The sequence below is a fragment of the Rhyacophila brunnea genome, unplaced genomic scaffold, assembly GCF_057557595.1.
Source record: "Rhyacophila brunnea isolate RB1 unplaced genomic scaffold, BYU_Rbru_1.0 scaffold_16, whole genome shotgun sequence".
Lineage (NCBI taxonomy): Eukaryota > Metazoa > Arthropoda > Insecta > Trichoptera > Rhyacophilidae > Rhyacophila > Rhyacophila brunnea.
In genome coordinates this window covers 27,801,179-27,817,628 of record NW_028232816.1, presented here as the reverse complement: position 1 = coordinate 27,817,628, position 16,450 = coordinate 27,801,179, and the positions used below count along the sequence as shown (strand labels likewise).

At 34.0% G+C, this 16,450-nt stretch overlaps 1 protein-coding gene across 2 annotated transcripts in view; it reads right to left on the bottom strand.

Moving 5' to 3' along the window:
- LOC147074582 (UDP-glucose 4-epimerase-like) overlaps positions 1–16,450 on the bottom strand; it is a 31,590-nt gene that overhangs the window by 3,095 nt on the left and 12,045 nt on the right. The window contains exons 2-6 of one of the 2 annotated variants that reach the window (XM_085944103.1): positions 11,411–11,650; positions 10,378–10,491; positions 5,891–6,067; positions 2,317–2,497; positions 300–388 (exon numbers count right to left, since the gene is read on the bottom strand). In XM_085944103.1, coding sequence (XP_085800229.1) covers positions 300–388; positions 2,317–2,497; positions 5,891–6,067; positions 10,378–10,491; positions 11,411–11,647 — 798 coding nt within the window. In that variant the 5' untranslated portion in view covers positions 11,648–11,650. Of the gene's footprint in view, positions 1–299; positions 389–2,316; positions 2,498–5,890; positions 6,068–10,377; positions 10,492–11,410; positions 11,657–16,450 lie in introns of those variants that run through there. The other variant, XM_085944102.1, reaches the window with a different exon arrangement.

Sequence of the window (16,450 nt, the reverse complement as noted above, 5' to 3'; positions counted from 1 at the left end):
GTTTCTATTCTTTTAAAGTTAACCTTTCAGATACTACTATCAGAGCATTACCATGACCTTTGGTAGCCACTTGTGAACTCGTGAACCAGCTATTTATCATCACTTCACTAACAATCCTACCTGGTGGCGTCATATTCCTGATTCTAACGGTTATCTTCAAAAACTTTGTATAAAACTATTTGAAAGCAAAGACCCATTTGCGTTTAAGAGTGGATGTTGCCGTGCATAGACATTTTGAGGCCCTCTACGATAAAAAAATTAACAGAAGAATTTGAAATATGAATCACAAAAAAACTTACCTTTAAGCCTAGTTGTGTTGAACTCAGCAGTTTTAACGCCGCCACATGGCCACTCGCCAAATCCATTACATGAATGTAGTCTCGTACACCTAGAATAGTAATAGAAGATAGATTTAGTATACTCTTCCGTCTAATCAATTCTGAAGGGGGAGGTGTTCTAAACACATTGAGAATAAAAATTCTAATTGATGTAAGTTTTGTACTATTTATTCCATATGAGTCGTCTCATCAGTTGGTAAATACACACTGACAACGAATATAGTTAATTCTCGCTTATATAATAAATTAATACAATAAAAGAAGGTAAAAACCTTAAAGCTTCGAGTATAAAAAGTGTAAAAACCCGAAGTGGATACCTACGATACCATTAATATATTCAGTAAGTGCATGAAATTGTCATTACATCTAAAGTTTACAAGTAAAGGCTAGTTTACACGAGTCACTGCGAATGATCATCGCGGACGATCATCCGCCGGGAATTGCATACTGCTTGTTTACACGTGTCACCGAAAGTGAAATACTCAAATCATTTCAAAATTGCGTCAAATGAAATATCGATGCAGTTTGGAATTCAAACAATTTGTGATTATTTGTTATATGAATGCAGAAATATCATCAAGAGAAAGAGGAATAGGAAAGAGGCGTTGGTGGATAAAACCATGGGTAATGCGACGTTATATCATGGGAGTATTTATGTAACCGGTATGTTTTCAATTCAGAATGACAGTTTACGTACTTGTGTAAATAATATGATGACAGTAGTCAGGTGTGCAGTACGCATGCGTGGCATGGGCAGTGGCGTGTGCGCATGCGCGCCACTTTTGAAATCATCCGCAGTGATCAAAAAGTAGAACATGTTTAACTTTATTCGATTTCGATTCCGGATGATCACTTTCAATGATTCGAAGATGAATGTGCGTTTACACGGGTCACTGCAGATGATTCCTCTACGATGATCGTCAAAAGTGAACCGTGTAAACGGGACTTAATGACAGATGGATAATAGACAGGATAATGGACAGACAATAAACAATGGAACCAGGCAATAGTGTGTACTGGAAATGTATTCTGACAAATTGAAAACCGGAGAACATCAACCTAAATAATGTTTGTTCAGGTCGGACATTTTTATTGGCCACAATTTTCAGCTTTGTTAGAAAGAATACAGTATGCAGTATGTAAGATTTAGTATGCAGTACATAATAAAATAATTATAGACAGTTAATTACAATTAAGTAATTACAGAATATCAATTAACACAGTAATATAATATATTAGTCTAACAGAGTGTAGTGTTACTACGCAGGTAACTGAATTTACTAGTGCTAAAGCAAGAAATCCTTATCTCATTAAAGTACCATGGATAAAATTATCATTTTATATTTTCTTTCCTATAGTTTAGAATTCCTCTCAAAACTGACTCTAGTGTTAGGCTAGAAAGCTTCAAAATGTGACATTGACGACATTGTAAGCATTAAAAGCCTCAGGCAAGGAGATCCACTGGCCACATTGTTTTTCAATATAGAGTTGGAAAAAGTAGTAAGAATGACAGACAATCAATGTTAATAAACCTCTATAATAGGCTAGAATGAAAATGTCGTAATAGAAGTATTTGTGGACTTTGAGGAAAACGCCAGCAGTCAGTACACTACGACTCACTGTGATAAAAATCAAATATAATGTTTATATCCAGAACGCAAGATGAAACTTGTGACACTTTCAGATCGCACAAGAGCGCTTTTGGAGGGGAGTTGGCTTTCAATAGACCTGGATGGAGGCAGATGCTAGATGAGGCCAAAACCCACAGGGCTGTAATGTCAGAAAGAAGAAGTTTTGTGACTTCAGATTGTATTTTCTCTGAAGGGCCTTTTTCTTTGTGTGTGTTCGAACTATGCCCCAACATTTGCGTACATAGTATTTCAAGAAAATGTTTAATACTAAATAGTATCTGGTCCAGATTTTATAATAATCATATCTCATAAGATATTTTCATAAACTAATACCATAATGTGAATACCTGTGCCGTCTTCTGTTGCGTAGTCATTTCCAAAAATTGTTAAAGCCGGTTTCTTCCCGAGGGCCACCTGCGCCATGAACGGCATGATGTTAGCGAATTCTTTGGTGGGGTCCTCCCCAATCAGTCCAGACTGGTGAGCGCCCACAGGATTGAAGTACCGAAGTGCAATTATGTTCCACGCCTTTGGGTTATATGAAACAAAATAACAAATATTACTTACTGACTACCTACCTACATTATAGATTAATCGATCCACTAAATTTCCTTGACGTTAATACCTCTTCATACATATTGGTTATAACCCCAGGTCTAACTTACTATAAGATGTGACTTAAGTTAGGTAGGTACTTAATTTAATTTAAAGATTTAATTCAAATTATATTACAGTCGAACTTGGTTATTACGAGGAAGATGGGACCGACTGAATTTGCTCGTTATAAACGGTACTCGTTATATCAGAGAATAGGTATTTTTAAATGAGCGGTCACATAACAAAAAAACGTCGAAAATAATCTGAAAACCATCCCCGAAACAAGCATGGCCTTCATAAACTACAAAAGAAGTTGTTTATTGTAACGAACACTGGTAGGTACCTACGGACTTCACAAACCTTGAATTTTTCAACCATGTGAGTGGATACTTTTTCATTACTGTCAACAAAAACAACAATTAGACACTTAACTAGTGTCATAAAATTAATTCGTCCCTCGGCGGCATCCTGTCTTATCGGATTTTATTGCTTAGGGTCGAAATATTTTTAAATGATCGACCCATAAACAGTATTTTAGCTCGATAAGTTGCTCATTATAACAGTGAATAAATGTATGGAGAAAATCATAAACCAAATTTCAACAAATGTTTCCTCATTACATCCGAGATCGTAATAACCGAGTTTGACTGTATATTGTATTGTATAAAGACACTTGTTTTTTTTTCTTCTTATTTTGGTGACTGAATTAATAGTTAATCGACTTTATACCCCATTTCCACGTGCATGCATTTACTGCTGACAGTACGTATTATCGCGGACATAACAAAATAATGCATGTGTAAACATGTACTTTCATACAAGTTGTAAGATTGTATGCACGGATCAAAAAAGTTCAGAAGTTTCTGACTTTCACGCGGCAACTGGACTGTGTCGAACTGTCGAAAAAAAACGAACTACACCGCGCAGACTCATTTTGACTGTAACTGATTTTCATGACCTATCAAATAGCACTGTACAATGACAACATCGTGTCTCGCTTATTCTTGAAGAATAGGCGAGACAGTTAGCACGTTATGTGTAAACAGTTATTATCGCAATAGTTTAAAATACACACTATTGGTGCAAGTAAATCCATGCGCGTACGTGTACAGGCGCTATTACCCGGACCCATCTCTGAAGTAAAACGGCCATCGTTGATGACACAGAAGATGATATTCAGGAGCAGTTATCACATAGGTATTTGTATTTGCATGAACCAAAATTAAAATATTTTTTTCTTTTACCATGTTTCTTCACAAGGTGGTAGTTGTATTAACAGTTTTTTGTTTTTAGGATAAATGAATGTTAGCCACTCACTCAACCTAACACACAACATGACGTGAATTAACCGCTCCATCATTGTGGGCACATTTGACAACAAGACCTCGTTTACAAAATGTTGAAAATTATTGCAAATAGTTATTTTATCAATCAATTCACCTTGAATTAACAAATAAAAAAACTAGAAATAATAATATGTTATTAAACCTACCATCTTTTTAACAAACAATGTTTTTCTTTTGTAATTTGTTAAGATTAACCAAAAAAAATATTAACAGACCAACAAATAATCAATAATTAAATATTTAAATTTATTATGCATGATTATTTCATAAAAGATGTTTTTTTCACTCTTGTGTTTTATAATTATTATTATTATGTCACAGAAACTTTATACTGACTCTTTCCAATTCAATGTAATATGCTTAATTAATAATTAAGGCCGCTTTGACACGGTCCAAGTACACTTGGACCGAGTGCCATCCAAGTGCACTAGTATGAGACATCTTCATACTAATTATTCCTATCCAAGCTACTTGGACCGGGTCCTACTCATCCAAGTTAGCTTGCATAGGAATAATTAGTATGAAGCTGTCACTTGGATGGCACTCGATACAAGTGTACTTGGATCGTACTTGGACCGTGTCAACGCGGCTTTAATTATTAATTAAGCATGTCACATTGAATTGGAAAGAGTTAGTATAAAGTTTCTGTGACATAATATAATTTTATCAGCTGTTACAGTGTAAAATTATAAGTAATATTTACAATTAAAGTTTCGGATCGGGACCTATGGAGGACTATTTATACAAAAGTATAATATAAGCGGGGTAATTGTTTCTGAAGTCTATCGTGGGTTTAATTTGCATAGTTCGGAACATCCTCCCTACATTATAAATGTGTCGCTGAGTTTCAAAACCAGCTATAACACTCTTTCATTATGTTGAGAAAATCAATAAAAACTTTTTGAACTAAAAAGGTTTTTGAATGTTTCAGTAGTGTTATAGCGGGATTTGATAGACACATTGATTTTGTTTCATAAATGACAGTTAATCGTAGCGACTTTTGAAAGAGGCGATAAAATTTTCATATAGAGATTTTAATAACGAATCCAACGATATATATATCTTAATTATTTCAAAAAAGTGTTATAGCGGGTTTTGAAATTTAGTGACACAAATATTATATTTGACTTGAATTGATATTAAACATCTAATTGTTTAAATTAACAATGATTGTACAGTAACGGTACAAGATTCCAATAATAAAGTTGATATTATGCTTCAAATAACCAGTGCCCATTTTCAAAACTCGGAACCATTTTAATTTATTATAAAGATACCGCTCTTCTATTCTATTAATTTATCTTTTTCTTTGATCAGGGCGTTTCAGCGCTAATGACTCTTCCATTGGCCCTACCTTAACTCGCAGGCTCAAGTAGACTGGAATACTGTAAAACCACTGATTTACTGGCTAAGAAGAGTGAACAGAGTATAATCGTTGAACTCCTGACATATTGAAAATGGCCACAAAATTTAGAAAGAATTTTACTAAAGACAAACAGGAGATTTCAAAACTCTAGTCCAAACCAAGAGCATCAATGTTTTCCATTCACAACGAAATACAATTTTAGAACAAAAAATAACACTTTCGAACAGTTTGTATACTTGTTCACATCCATCTTAGTCAGGATTAAGAATAAAACGTTGTAGGCCAAGTGTCCACAGAAGGCGGCGTGACATGTGGAATGTGCTCAACTCTGGCGGAGGTTTTATCTGGTACAATCAAAGGACACTGTATGAGACCTCCCACTGCACTCTGCAGCTTAATCATACTCGTAATGATATCATCATCAAAGGAATAATATTGCCTATAACTATTTTGGAAAGTCGATCACCAACATATTTTTTTTACATTTCTATCTATTGAAAAAAGTCATGTATTGGCAGAACACGACTGACTCTATGGATCATCCTAGCTCTATGGATTTTGCACCTTTTAGTAATATAAAATTTTGTTAATTTTCATTAAAATATTAATTACTTTATCTGCCACTGATAAGTCTTTCAGCATCTCTTCTATGAAGTATTTTGTTCTGCCATATACGTTAGTTATCGTTCCTGTCGGATGGTTTTCAGTAATAGGCAGTGATTCCGGCTCGCCGTATACGGTGCAGGAACTGGAAAATACTAATTGGAAGCAGCCGTGCCGTCGCATCACCTGTAAATACAATCACACATTGCTTGCTTGAATTTGGAAAATAACATTGACTTCTTCCTCAATGAAGTAATAATTATTTATCTAATTAATAATTGCATTGTGATCTTAAAAAAACATTGACATTATGTCTATGACATTTCTAGAGTTGGCAATACTGCCTTACATGATGTGATGTTCTTTTCTTTATTCAAATATTTTTTTGTCATATCGATTGTTTCTTTTCCTGTCACTGTTTGACAAATTAATATACACTAAACAAATATTATCTTGTAATCTCTAAATCCTAACAAAACCATATTAAATTTGATCAGTAATAAACCTCAATATGGTATTAAAATAGAAATAACCTCAACAGAACTGATTTTGCAATACTCAATAATCACGTTGAATAATTATTGTAAGATATGAACATCAAATAATCTGTGTTTAAAACAATGCAATTAGGTACACATTTACTTGTATAGGTACGACTCTCTCAATATTATTAGTAGTTTACCTACAACACTGTTTAATTTCATTCTGCTTGCCCAGAAATAATGAAAGACTTGGGTGGCTTATTTTTTCCGACCATGTCCGATCTTAATAAGATCATAAATGGGCCTCCGCAGAGTGTAAGTTTGTATTAACAGATTTTATTTTTATGAGAAATGGATGTCAGCCACTTGCTCATACTATCAGGTCCACACTCTGACTCATACACAAATTGAAAAACAATATGTGTAGTTGTCAGACCCAGGATTTGAACCTGGGACCTAAGACGCTATAGGCCGAATCTTAAGCCGCACAGCCATCGTTACTGATTTATTGACCTAATAATATTATGCATAACATAAATTAGAATTCTACAATATTCTTAATAGCTAGAAAGTCATTGTAAAATGAAGATATGAATGACTGCTTCTAGAAAAAGATCTCAATTCTGGTGTTATTCATATCGTTTGTCCATAATATCTCACAGGATTTTTTACAGCACACAGCCAACATAACGATGGCCCAATATTGAACAGTAACAACTCAAAAAACATAGTTTTGAGATAATCATGTTTTAATATTTGAATATTTTATAATACACAAGATTTGACAAGTTTTAATTGGAAACAATTCGAAATGGATCTGTACAAAACTGGTTTTGTTGGAAAGTTTGTAAAATTTCATATGGGTTTTTTGGCTCTCAAGGTATCTAAATTATTTTTTTCGAATTGTTTCTGTGCAAAACTGGCAAGAGCTCATTTTTACGAATATTTTGATACCAATATCGCGAAATGTCGAATTTTTGACTTGTTACCGTTCAATACTGGGCCATCGACAAAATAGAGAGAACATCGCTCTTACCCATGCGCGGCTCCCTCCTTAGGTCAATTAGTCAATGACCTCCCAAAATAAATACCTTACAATCGACAGAATAATATTAATAATATCTACCTACAATGTCATATATAATAATAATCGGTGGATTTGAAATTATAAGGCGTACGCTTTTTTTTTTTTTTATTCTCGATAGGCGAGAATTCCCCGCCAATTGCCGGACAATTCAATTCTTGACCCAAAATTAATATTTTTATAAAATTTTCTCTCTCATTTCTCATACATTAGACAGAGAAAGATAAATTCAATATTCGACGCTTTGAGTTCCAAAGATCCGTGCATTACAGGCCTCTTGCCCATTGTCCGAGTGTGAAACAAAAAATATTTTCAGCTAATTTTGCGAAACAGAATGATAAAGTCGACTGAATTATGGAGTCCCATGCTACTGCCACGCCGAAAATTATTGTATACTGTATTTTGTTCTGACAGTTGACAAATTTTGACCTTTTTGAAATTTTGAAATGCCTTTTGGTTGTTTTAAACGTATTTAAAAAGTTTTTGGTGTAGTTATTATACGAATTTACACACAAAGTTTAGTTTTTAGTGATTTATTACATTTTCGTGAAGTTTTGTGGAATTTACGACGGTTTATTTGTTTGAACTGACACAAAATGTCTAATTCAGTGGATTATATTTTAAACGAAATAAAGAATGAGACATTTAACTATGATAAACGTCTACAAGCGAAGATATTACGCAGGTACATGCCGGATATGAAAATAATTCAAACAACAAAAGAGAAAAGCAAAGATGTTAACAGATATTTCAACAAGAAAAGCTATCATTTTTGTGAATGGATATGTGGTTGCAATGAAAGGAATTTATTTTTTTGTTTTCATTGTTTAATTTTTGAATGCAAAAATGAAAAGCAATGGACAGCATTTGGTGTTGGTGATCTAAAACATCTTAAAGAAAAAATAAAAAAGCATAGCAAGTCAACAGCACACATAAATAATTCTATGAGTTTTGTTTTATTAGGAACAACAGACATCCGAATTCAGTTAGATAGTGCATACCGCAGATCAATTGCTGATCACAATGAAACTGTCGATAAAAATCGTTTAATTTTAACAAAAATTTTAAAGTGTATTCAATTTTGCGGATCGTTTGAGTTGGCCTTACGAGGCCATGATGAGTCTAAAGAGTCTGATAATCCTGGTATATTTCGTGGATTAATAAATTTCATGCAGGAAATAGATATTGTTATGAAGGAGCATTTAGAAAGGTCAACTTCATTCAAAGGAATTTCGAAGACTATCCAAAACGAATTGCTAGATTCAATATTAAAAGTCACTCAAGAAGAAATTAGATGTGACATAAAAAAATCTAATTACGTAGCTATTCAAGTTGACGAAACGACAGACAGCTCTACAAAAACGCAAATGGTTTTCGTTGTAAGATATTTAAAAGACAATATAGTATGTGAAAGATTTTGGAAGTTTGTAAATCCAGAGGTGTGCACGGCAACAGGATTAACAGAAGAAATTTTAAAAGAGCTGAGAATCTTGGAAATTCATGCTCAACAGCTAATAGCGCAAAGCTACGACGGAGCGGCAATAATGAGTGGGAAAACTGGAGGAGTTCAGACGAGAGTCCGCGAAACTTTTCCACTAGCACAGTACATCCACTGTTATGCTCACCAATTTAATTTAGTTATGCAAAAAGCATCCACCATAACCACTGGTCTGAAAGTTTTTTTTGCCACCGTCCAATCATTTTCTGTCTTTTTTTCGAGATCACCAAAAAGAACGAAAATATTAGATGAATTCGTCAAAGTGCGTCTACCGAAAGCAGCTCCAACTAGATGGTGCTTCAATGCTAAATGTGTGGAGACAGTTTTTTTGTACCGAGAAGACATTTTACAGTGCTTAAATTCAATACTGGACAGAGAAAATGACACCAATACCCTAAGTCAAGCCCAAAACTTAATAAATAATTTGGAAAAAAACACTTTTATTTATTGGTTGACTTTTTTTCACAAAATAATGCCTCATTGTCAAATTTTATTTAAACAAATGCAAAAAAGAAACTTAGACGCTATTAAGATAAAAACATACATCGATAATTTTAAAAAATATATTTCCGAAATCAGAAATGAGGCTAGCACTAATCCGAATTCCAGCTGTGCAACGGGTGACCATAAAAAGAGACGGATAGATGACAATAGCAACGCAGTAGCCATTGAAGTCTGTGATACAATTATAGTGGAAATAGAAGCACGATTCACATCTAACGATCATCTCATTATATCCGATTTGTTCAATAAAGAAAATTACGCTGAGCTTAAAAATAATTTTCCCACAAGTCAAGTAAATTTGGTAAAACAGTTAGAAGAAATAAACATAACCAAGTTAAAAAATGAATTATTGGTATTTTATCAACGAGATGATTTGCATGGCGCTAATAGTGCAGTTTCTCTTCTACATTTTTTACTCAGCAATAATTTCAATGAAACATTTTCCGAGTCGATCAAAGTTCTCCAATTTATTTGCGTCATACCAATGACAACAGTTGAAAGTGAAAGATGTTTTTCCACTCTCAAAAGAATAAAAACCTTTCTACGCAATACGATGGGCCAAGATAGACTGACCGCTCTTGCAATGCTCAGTATTGAAAAAAAATATGTGGGAAAAATAGACAATTTTTATAATCGTGTGATTGATGATTTTTCAAAAAGTAAAGAAAGAAAAGTGGACTTAATTTACAAAAAATTATAACGCGTTGTGTGCAATTTCGGTTAACGATGGGTTGGCGATATGAAAAATGGACATTTTTTGAATGGTAAGTAGGTACCCACCTATAACAATTTCTAGCACTTATTATATATTGTATAAAAAGTCAATTTGCAATACGTCTTTTAAGTATACAAAGAAAAGGCAAATTGAAATAAAATATTCAAAATTGACCTACCAGTTTTTTGGGTCTAAGGCCGCCAATGCTCTTACCTCTAATAAATTTAGCATTCCGAGGAGATTGTTTTGGTAGTACATCAAAGGCTGTACCATGGATTCCCCTACAGCCTTCAGAGCAGCAAAATGAATGACGCAGTGTATTGTGTGCTGAAATGAATACAAAGATATTAAATAGTGGATCCACCCTTTTTTAATTTGCGAACCACTTTAATAAAACCCAAGTAACCTGCAACCCCCAGAAATCAAATGGCATTTCTATATGATGATAAAACACCATGTTACACATGGATTATTATTATCAATCATCACATTTTCTCTCACTTCATCTATGATTGCATGTGAATTTGCAATCATCGCATTTTCTTTAACATTACTACTTATTTCTTTTTCATAATGTGGATTACAATGATTTAGAAACAAAGGTTTTCGTCATCCCACAATATTGACAGCTGTGTCGTGCGATATTTATTGTGAGCAAACAGCAATTAGTGAGACAATGTGTGAATTTTATCCAGCCACAGAATTTGAACCCGCAATGCACGGATGTAGGTATAGTTTAGCGATTATCAAAGATGTTGAAAAAGAGCTTTTATAATATGAGAGTGAAAATAATAATTATTGGCTGCATGTCATTTAGCATTTTTAGACGCATTTGTAGCAAGCTTCACATTGTGCTATCACATTTATTTTCCAGCACCACACTGAGATAAAAATGTTTTGCATTAGTGATACAAGCCCAAAAGTTTTTTTTTTCAGCAATGAATATCATTATTTAGAATCATGAAAAATCGAAAATGACATTAGGTTAAGACCAAACAACCTAAATAATATATCAACCAGCAGGCCGCTAGTTTATAACAATATATTTAATGCTGCCAACGCAGAGAATATCATTTTTTTATATTAATCATAAATATTAATCATATTAAAAATGTTTTAAAATAATTAAATTTATGTTGAAAAATAAAAAGATTCTCTACAAAGTTCAAATTTATTTATTTTACATAATATTATAATATCCTTACCTAATAGATAAAATAAATAATAAAAGTTATTTAATAATTACTTTATTGAAAACATTTTCTAAGGCTTCCTTGTCGAGCAGGTCACACTCGTAAAAAGTGACCGGCTTTCCAGTGATCTCCTCAACTTTCTTGAGCGCAGCAGAGCCGTCTGCCCCGCCGACCGCATTAGCGAAGTTGTCGAGAGCCACCACTTCGTAACCAGCTTCCAGGAGTTCCACCACGCAGTGACTTCCGATGTAGCCAGCACCGCCCGTCACCAGTACCGTTTGGAACACCATGTCCTTCATGGAAATGAAAGAGAGGAATGAATTATTTTAAGCAAGCAAAAAATGGTGCTGGTTGATGAAATTACTTCTCCTTTCCATATCTCTATTCCAGATCACTGAACAAGTCCCAAAACACTATATAAAGATAGGTATGTATCACTAATAGGTACAACTTTATGAATTTGAACTTTACCCGCCTGATCTCAAGGTGGTACGGCTTAAAAAATACATTACCTATCTACCGTATACGCAACAATGAATTATTGTTAGCGGTTGCTACCAGCTGTATGTGGTGATATGTAAATTGTACGTAAAACATTTCACCGTAGCACAGTTTGCCGTGAGCTTTCTATCAGAAAAAGATGTTCGTATACTATACGGTCTCCAATTTTATTAGATTCAATATAAACATTAATTCAATTTTCATCGCCGATTTGGGCAAAATTCATGAATTCAAGAATGAAAACCTAACCTAACAAATAATCCAGTATATCGGTTATTTTCAAAATTTGTTTGCCGTTGGCTTCCTGTAAACTGACAAGAACCGTGTTTTATTTAGACATGAATTTTATCTCAGTACTATACGACCCAAAGAGGTTGGACGATCTTTAATACACAACCATATATTTCCAATGCAACATTTCACAGTGAAGTGTGATACGGTGAACTGCATACGTACAAATTTCCGGATAAAACTGTATGTATATTGTATGGGTTAACGGATCTCAGTGTGTTGTCTGATTCCAGTGATGATGTCAGAAAGCAAATGACAAAATAAAAATACTAATACGCTTTGCACTAACTTCGGAAACATTAATGTTGCTCGGTAGTCCAGACGAATATTAGGGGCGGTCCGAACACTGTCTGGTGAATTCTATAATATTTTTGGTTATTCGGATTAAAATCAGATTTTTTTTTGGTAGGTAATCGTACATGGTACCTACCTACCTATTTGAAGGATAGATTTTTAAAAAATCAAGCGGGAACTGTTTTAATCATGGCAGTTTCATGGTGTGGCTGTAGATTATCATTTTTTTTTTTGCAACCATGTCCGATCCTAATAGGATCATATGGGCCTCCACAGAGTAGAGGTTTGTATTAACAGATTTTGTTTTTACGAGAAATGGATGTCAGCCACTTGCTCAACCAGCGCTTGAAATGGAAAAGTTTACGAACCGGAGCGCTCGACAAATTTTCGGAAGATATTTACATAGTCATCAAATCGTATGTGTATTTTATGAAAATAAGTGTGTCAGATTTTCTATTCTATGACCTATCCAGCTCAGATGCTCAACATATTTTTTCCACGAGACGGAGCGATAATTTTACAAATTTCACGAGCCGGAACAGCGCTCCGGTGCGTTCCGTTCCATTTCGAGCCCTGTAACCTGTTAGATCCATACCCTGACTCACACACAAATTGAAAAACAATATGCGTACTTGCCAGACCCAGGATTCGAACCTGGGACCCACGGCATTATAGTCCAACGCTTAAGCCGCGCGGCCACCGTGGGTATCAAATTATTTATACTATTCAAAATATCGGCCACGATTACCCCTTGATTTGGCTGACTGTGTAATTAATTCTAAGGGCCAAAGCACACTGCGAGTGGCCATGCGATGCGCACGTGGCATGAGAGGCGTAAAAGGCACTTGCCGTTTAGGCCCCTACGCCATGCGCGCATCGTCCGGCCTCTTGCAGTGTGCTCCTCCATTAACAGTAAGCTCTAAAGTCTAAACAGATCTTTTGATAGACATTTATGGCTACTACGTGTCAAGATGAGCATCGCTCAGTATCCCTTCGCCAGGTCGGCGACGCGACGCCAAATCCTCATAAACCCACGAAAATTACTTTACATCGCTTTTTATTCTTAATTGTACTTCTTAATATTATTTTTTAATTTAAAAACAAAATTTTCAACGTTTTTAATCGGTACCATTATTTAAAATAAAACGTGATCATTTAAAATGAAAATTATCAGTAAAATGAACTAAAAACGTATTTCTCGGTCAGTTGAAAATGTCCCTCTGAGGCGGACGAAGCCGGTCCATCTATATTTAGTAAAAATGGAATCAATACGATAAAATTTGCGTTTTATTTAAATTAATAATACAATGCGTTTCCACCATGTCAATTCATGGTTAACACAATAAAAGAAATATACTTTCTATATTTTATGGGGAATGAAAGGGAAATGGAAAATGGGATTTTATCTAATTAGATCTTAGCGCCGAAATGGTTGGATATCAGTGCTTTACATCGTACTGTATTGATAGACAATTTAAATATGTTAATAAATAAATGCCAAATTTAATATTTTGTTAATTATTGCGTTTTCAAATTAAATGACCGCCATCTTATAATGGCGACAAGTCGCAGATAGATGAGCATCCGTAGTTATAGATACAGGCCAGCTGTTCATCGCTAGAGATTCAAAAGTGCGGAGTGTCTGGATATGGGGAATGTACCCTAAAGTCTGTAGCATCAGCTAGATTTTGTTACCTCCCCCGTCCTATTGGCGGAAAAAATCAATAATATTAGGTATTTATATTTTTTCGGAATGAACCCACCCTCATACCATTTTTCTGTGTGCGCACCTGCGAGCATTTAGTAAACAACTAAACTAAACAACCGCAGTTAAGTAGGCATGAGTATATTTATATATTATGTCATATATACGTTAAGTCTATAAAATCAGTAATTATTACAGAAATATATTAGGTAAAGTTTTGTCACTGATTGATTACGTACAAGTGACAATCTATTGATCCTTAAGTGTACAACAATGTATTAGCCTCGAATTGAGTGTGTTATTAATTTACTAGCTATTGTACTTGCAATTATTAATGAGCATTATCTATTTTAAACACAATACACTAAACAAAACACAGTATACGTATATCAAAAATCAATGCCAAACACATAAATAAATCATTTTAGGTATACCTACGTTGAAAGTTTGAGAACGTCTGTATTTAAAGATCCATTAACTTTAAAAGACGCACAGGTATTTTTACTACCTAGGCCGCAGCGTTGCCATCTTTTTTATGTTAGTGATTATAGAACAAATGTGTAAAACACTATAGTACAGGAACATTTTTCATCTTGAATCAATCATTCAAAATTAGCTACCAATAGTATTTTTAGAATATTTGACGGAAAATTATAATATTTCACATTTTTCGCGGAATCAAAATAATAGTAGGTATTTTACCTACTATAATTATTGAATTACGGTTGACAACATTGGCCTAGGGTCAGACAACGGTCGCATGTTTTTAATATTACTTTTAACGGTACCTAGTAACTGTTAATTATTCTTGATTGAAAGACATTATAAAGTTATGTTAATTAAAATAAAACACAATATTATAATAATATACTTCTGGGGTGTCAATAAGCGTGCCCGGAAACTTGTACGTATGCAGTTCGCCGTATCACACTTCACCGTGAAATGTTGTATCGGAAATATATTATGGCCGTATATTAAAGACCGTCCAACCTCTTTGGGTCGTCTAGTACTGAAATAAAATTCATGTCTAAATAGAACACAGTTCTTGTCGGTTTACTTTACAGAAAGCGAGCAGCAAACAAATTTTGAAAATAGCCGATATACTGGATTATTTGTTAGGTTAGGTTAAGTTTTCATTCTTGAATTATTATTCACGAATTTTGCCAAAATCAGCTATGAAAATTGAATTAATGTTCATATTGAATCAAATAAAATTGGAGACCGTATTGTATACGGTCATTTCTTTCCGAGAAGAGAGCTCACGGCGAACTGCGCCACGGTGAAATGTTTTACGTACAAATTACGTGTAACTGTCAATAAGTTCGATCGCGAAATGATTTTTAATCGATCGCCAAAAATATTTAATTTATTTATTCACAATTTGGAAGCGGATAGTATGCAAATCTATTAAAATGTGCTGAAAATTTGTACGTCTATTTTAGTTTGACATACTTTTGTGCGAATCAGCGTTTTCGCAAATGAAAATTATAAAATCGAAGTAGGTACAGAACAATTTTAACGGACGCACATTTGGAATCATGTTTGAAAAATGGTTTGAGTAATTAAACCCCCAATTATACAAAAATTTTAGACACCTTACAATGTATGATAAGTAATTCAAGCTCTGTTGTATCCGGAAGCTCAAAATAACATTTATGTACGTATTCAAAATAAAATAACAGTTACCCATGTAAATAAAAATGTTCGATGTATAACGCTTTATTTATATTAATATCTATTAGGTATATACTATACTTATTATACGTCCTTAATTTCAGAAAAAGTAGATCGCAGAGGATTTATCTAAAAAAAAAGTAGATCTTATGTAAAAATTTGTTGACACCCCTGATATACTCGTACTTAGTACTTATTCAACATTATTAAATAGCGATCAGTTTCAGAAGTTGTGTGACTGCTAGTGCCATTTAGATACATAGGTATTCATAATGTCTTAGAGCACGGGTTATCAACCAAAGGACCGCGACCCCTTGGAGGGTCGTAACGTGTTCAAGGCGTCGCCAACTAATGATATTAAACAGCTGAAGACTATGACAAAAATTCATGTCCCACCATTGTCAGACAATGTGAGAATAACTAACTTACGTAATATGTAGCAATCATACCACTCAGCATTAAATAAGTGACACACTTTAATATGTATGTTTTGTTGTCAAAACAAAACAATAGAGTTATAATATTTCCTCATTCATAACTAGATCTGTAGGATATGTTTTGATTTGTTAATAAATGCGACAATATCTCTTGGAATATTCCTATGTATTTGTATAACTTACAAGGGCAA